Raw genomic sequence first — 6060 nt, 5'->3', positions numbered from 1 at the left:
GACTGTCGAACTTGGGATGCAGAGCTTCCCCTTCCATCAGTGACAAGAGATAACGACTGTCTGGGATAAAGGTGGATTATGATGTTCATATAAATACTGATCTGAATATGTGATCTTCATTCACAAGGTATCATCAGTACCAGACGGTGTACACATCTCCCAGGTGAGCGATCTCTACACATAAAGAAGAGCAGCATGGGTCAATAATCTGTTTTTAGAACAATGTACCAAAGTATTGGATGATTTCTGCTGTTGATTTGTCCATTTGTCTTTCCAGTGCAGGTTTTGCTTAACATGGATTCTTCTGTTATCATCTGCGGCCTCCTTTGCTTGCTGTTCAGCTCAGCCGTTCCCATGTGCACACCCACTGATTATACTCTGTATGTGGAAAAACCAGAGTGTGACTTCTGTGTGGCAATCAACACTACCATTTGCAGGGGGTTCTGCTATTCCAGGGTATGTACAGTGTACATGTTGCAATGAAAAAAATCTAATAATATCTATGTCAGACCCTGCCATTACCCTCCTGGAATGGCTATAACATGATGTTTGTTTCCGAATGAATTATGTATTACAGACAATCGACAAAGGCAATATGTGTAATATTTTGCCTGGCTATGTGTTCTGGCCATTTTAATACACTGCTGTGATAAAGTGGAACAAGCTTCCAGCTGAGATTTTATTCCTATGAATCTGTTGAAGCTGTTGAAGGATGGGTTTAAGTGTGCGATTAGATTTTTAGACCATCACACTAAACAATTTGTCTGTATTATATATGCCTGTTGAGTTAGAATTCAAATTTTGGGCAGGCCACATATATTAGTTAAAGTTTGTAGATTTGTACCTATGTCCCGCACGACATGTGACATTGAAGGCCAATGGAAATAAATACTGTACTTAAATGCATTGCTCCACAGGAACGCAGAGGCTCACAAGGGCACCTCAGCGACCTGCGGGTATTTGAGATGTATTTGAGATGATAGAAAATTGAAAACTAAACTAAAACATCAAGACTAATTATTTGACTATGTTAATAACTCATAGCAGTTATTATGTGAGATGATAGAAAATTAAATTGAAAACTATACTAAAACATCAAGACTAATTATTTGACTATGTTAATAACTCATAGCAGTTATTATGTGAATACAATGATAGCCTATTTTTATTGAAGTTTGGGACATATTTTCAGGGTGAAGAGCTGGAGTGTTCAACTGACTTCCTAACACCCCCCCTACTGTTGAGCCTCCTATCAGCTTATGTTTACTCAAAGATTATAATCACTGTTTCTCTCATCCTCACATTAATTGTATTCCTCCTCCAGCAGAATTTAAACTGCAACTGACAGCTCTAAATATCCCACACAGCTTCTTGCAACAGTCTTGTTGCATCCCACCACCACCCTGTTCTCCTCCCCTCCTCCTTAGATTTTAGGTTACAGGGAAATAAACAACCAAATACAAATAATAAAGGGGAAGTGTATACAGCTCAACCTATTCAATTCAATTCAATTCAAATGTATTAAAGTGTCAAATCACAACAAGTTGTCTCAAGACACTTTACATGTAGAGAAGAGACCCAACCTAGGTCTCTATAGGGCTGATATCACCCCCATGGGTGAATAAGCTGGACAAACTTTGGAGAGTGAGATGTGTAAATGTAGCTGCAATTATAGCAGGCACGCATGTCTTGTCGTTGGGGGCAAAAAGATTGAGAACTAATGCTTGAATGTGCTATTCTCAGGAAATTAACTGTATTGTAATGTACCTTGCCTTTGTTTGCAGTAATAAGTAATTTAATACAGAAATATGGTTCTGCCAACTGAAGAGATTAAATCTTACAGTATCTAATTGCAATTAAAGTAATTCAGTTGATAATGTGTCTTCCCTTGCACATGGTAACCAACAGGACAGCAATGTGAAGGGATGGGATTTAGTGGGACCGCGCTTCCTTATCCAGAGTGGCTGTACCTATGATACGGTGGAGTACCACACAGCCATATTGCCTGGCTGTCCTACTGACACCAATCCGCTCTTCACTTACCCTGTGGCCCTCAGCTGCCACTGTGGTTCCTGCAAAACTGACAGTGATGACTGTGCCCAAAGGACCAGCGGGGATGACGCTCGCCGGTGCACCAAGCCACTGAGACATATCTACCCACGCAACTACATGCTCCCCTTCTGATTCTTCTTATGTTCGTTTGTTGCTGTTCATTAAAACTACACTTGAAATGGTTCATGGCTCCTGGGATTTTGCTGTGATTTGATAATAGGCCTATCAACTGTGTCTGTACTGATACTCATTGTACCGTCTTGATCTGTCCCCTCTCAGTTGCCGTATGGATCTGTCCAGGTGGATGTGCCATTTGTTTACAATTTAGTTCACAATACAGGCCATTCCTGGTATTCTTTATCAGCGTCATTACTTTAGTTAATGTTCTGTCTGCTCATATGACTCATAATAGATAGAGCTATTTTGTCTGCTCTGGAACCAATACCCTGAATGCAACTCAATTAAAGCTGGATTCTCAAAATAGTTCCCTGACTAATCTGCATCACATCCTGTACTGGACTGTGACATGATGTCACACAGCAACACACAGCATTGTTTACTATATGCAGAAGCTGATGTCACTGGACACTGTGTTGCTCACTTCACCTCGTGCTGATATGAGCCCTGACAGTCATACCGGCAGTCACCTGACCTCAGTGAATCACCTGTACTGAAGAGGATTAAACAGAAAGACTAGCCCCAACACAGATGATATACAGTTATTTTCCCTTCCCAATATGAGGCACGTGTGGTTCTGAAACCCACAAAGGTAATCCGGGAAGACAGCTGGTGTTTATTAATAGACCACCAACTCAGAGTAGGGTGAGGGGGTAAACTGTATGATAAGCCTATCATGTGGAATACTATTACATATCTCTCCAATTGTATTCTTATAGAATAGAATAGCACAGCCGTCAAAGCTGGTGATTAACTTGGCATCCATCCATTCTGGTGGAAGTGATATGCTGCCTAAATGTGTATAGCCTACTTCATATAATTTTTTTCAAAAGACAACAGTTGACACGATTTGAGTCTAAAAAGCTGATAGAATACACACATCACTTGTCGAGTGCTGGGTTAAAATATTTTCACGAAGAAGAATAGAACCTGCACGTTCACATGCTCCAATAATTGTTATGACCCCTTCGACAGGTCCTGACAAAGAGCGCAGGCTTGAAACGTTGTCAGTAACATTTAGTGGGGCACGTGAGTGTTCGGGCTCTATTCTTCTTCGTTCTTCCCATTCTAAAATAGTCAGACATATCCAATGACACACGTTTGAATTGCCCAGCTGAAATGCCCTTGTGTTGTTGCAACCAGTCGGAGACTGGGTAGGTTGTTTTGAACACTAAAGCCTTTATCTACCCAAATAGATAAAGCAATGGATGAAATGGAATTTGCCTAACTCAGCATTCTTTGACCACCAGCTATGTGGGGCACATACCTATCACTCTTCCATTCAGACAAACCTTTATACAGTTCTGTATTGTTATTCACACACATAAAATAATGTAATTAACTAACATTCGGTTGGGAGGGCTCCATGGCTCCATGTACCAGAGGAGACATGGTTGTACACCCTCCCCAAGAGCAACAGTATAAGGGTTGGCAATGACAGGGAGTGGGGTGGCATGGGGAGATAGTGAATAAACTGGGTAGAACAAAAAACTGTTATACAATGTATTAAAGGTAGAAGTGATATTCTTTTGTTAAAATAAGTGTTAAATTGCATTATATACTGATAGTACTCATTGGTATAAAGTGTTTGTTCAGTAACAAGGTCTCCCCGTCCTTCCTGCTCTTGATTAAACAGAAAATACATTTTCAGGTCAGAATACCAATTTTATCCAATCGGGAGAGAGAACTCACACAGGATACAGATTAAACAAGTGAAATTGGAAGTGATGACACAAAGAAAATAGCAGCAAAATTGGAACTGGAACATTACACATTTTAAGCTTTTAAGATATGGAGAGACGCAGAGAGACCTGCGTCTCTCCATATCTATAACAAACACTCTATAACCAAAAAATATCACTTACCCTACCTTTAATTAAAGGATAGGCCTTGAAGTGCCTTAAAAGTAATCTGTAAAATCTTCAAATGAGCCCTAAAACAGACAGGCAGCCACTAAGGGAAGTTAAATATATATTCTCTTCTCCTGGGGTTTGCATTGGCTATGGGGCAAACAAATGCCTTTTAGCAAAGATTTTGAGCCTAATGAGCCTTTTTTTGGTTAAGACGTGTTAAATCCCCATAGTGTATGAATAAATAAAAACATGCATGATAGGTGTCTTAAACTGAAAATATATCCGATCCGTAATAGGCCTATACCTGAGATAATAAAACATGTCACACATATGGCTCTCAAAAGGCTGGGTTCGAATGACGCACCATGCTGTTTTATTGCCAACAGTCCTTGTTTTCAATCTGACCTGTATGCACTTTGGTTGACCCTTGGTCAGTTTGAGTTGAGTTGAGTCCTCCTGACTCCTTGTTGGATAATAAGTACCAAATGTTTACTGAATTAGAAAATACTGTCAAATTATGTCATTAATGTGAAATCAGTGGTGTAAAGTAACTAAGTACATGTACTCAACTGACAACAACTGTACTTAAGTACAATTTTGAGGTAGTTTTTTCTTCGGTATTTACTAATTTCAATACTTTTACTTCTACTCTCTACTACATCTCAGAGGACAATATTGTACTTTTACGCCACTACAATTATATGAAAACTTTAGTTACTAGTTACTTTGTAAATTTTGATTATTACATTTTGATTATTACAACTTGTATAATTCGGCCATTTGAAAATAGCCGATCTACAATCTCACAATGCGTCTCGATGCCACGCATTGTGAGCTTGTAGATCTGCTATTTTCAAATGATTTTTTATACATTTTGAACTTGTGACATGGGACATTCTGCACAATAAGTAGCCTACTTTTACTTTTGGTACTTTAAGTACATTTTGATGCCGATACTTTTGAACTTTTAGCACATTTTGAATACAGAACTTCTACTTGTCACAGAGTATGACTACATTGCAGTATTGACACTTTTACTTAGGTAAAACATGTGAGTACTTTATAAGGTGACCTACATTTCAGAAAGTTTAGTGTACCAACTATGTAACTTACATAATTCACCTGCATTGTTCAAACCTGTTTTAAATGCCTCTAGTCATTATTCATGTCTGCACATCTCTCTGTCTAGGTCCTCCCACGAAACAAAGAAGATAAAATGGGCATGTGGAGCCTGAAATATCATGTGCGCTTTAAAGTATTTTTCACATCCTTTGATATAGTGTTTACCAAACACATTATCTGGACAAACCACAATACAGCTCCAAACATAAAATTATGTTTATGTAATTATGTGACTACAAAGCAGTGGTTTAAAGTAACTAGGTACATTTACTGAAGTACTGTACTTAAGTACAATTTTGAGTTTTTTTTATATTTCTTTTTTCTTTACTGGAGTATTTCCAATGTTCAGTACTTTTACTTCTACTCAACTACATCTTAGAGGCAAATATTGTACTTTTACTCCACTACAATTATTTGAAAACTTTAGCTACTATTTGTAGATTTTGATTATTATTATTTCAAAACATACTTTAACCACTTCAGCCCATTTGAAAAATAGCTGATCTACAATGCGACGCATTGTGAGCTTGTAGATCTGCTATTTTTAAAGCTTTGTATACATTTGAAAACGTGTGCAATTTATACATTGCAGTATTGATACTTTTACTTAAGTAAAACATTTTAGTACTTTTTCCACCACTGGCCATTTCCAGACAATGGACTGACCATGGGTCGGTGATAGTGGTTTAACCATAGGGTTTGACCCCAAGTGAAGGCTGTCATGTCTTGTAGAGTAAACGGATCCTGGATCTGTTCCGGTGTTATGCCCATGTTTGGTACGTGGTCCGCTAACAGACGGACGTTTTTTTCAGCCAATCAATGGCCAGTGTGAAAATGAACGATGCAGCTGATTGGC

General features: G+C 38.6%; 1 protein-coding gene across 1 annotated transcript; it reads left to right on the top strand.

Moving 5' to 3' along the window:
- Window positions 1-294: 294 nt before the first annotated feature.
- Window positions 295-2184, top strand: tshba (thyroid stimulating hormone subunit beta a; the record flags this gene model as incomplete). Its single annotated transcript, XM_080423505.1, has 2 exons — window positions 295-456; window positions 1909-2184. 2 exons carry the CDS (start codon window positions 295-297, stop codon window positions 2182-2184), a joined length of 438 nt encoding a protein of 145 aa, XP_080279631.1.
- Window positions 2185-6060: the final 3876 nt, after the last annotated feature.

Source organism: Gymnoscopelus braueri (genome assembly GCF_963280865.1).
Source record: "Gymnoscopelus braueri genome assembly, chromosome: 3".
Classification (NCBI taxonomy): domain Eukaryota; kingdom Metazoa; phylum Chordata; class Actinopteri; order Myctophiformes; family Myctophidae; genus Gymnoscopelus; species Gymnoscopelus braueri.
Note: the sequence above shows the minus strand (reverse complement) of the source record. Positions and strands in the feature narration are given on the sequence as shown.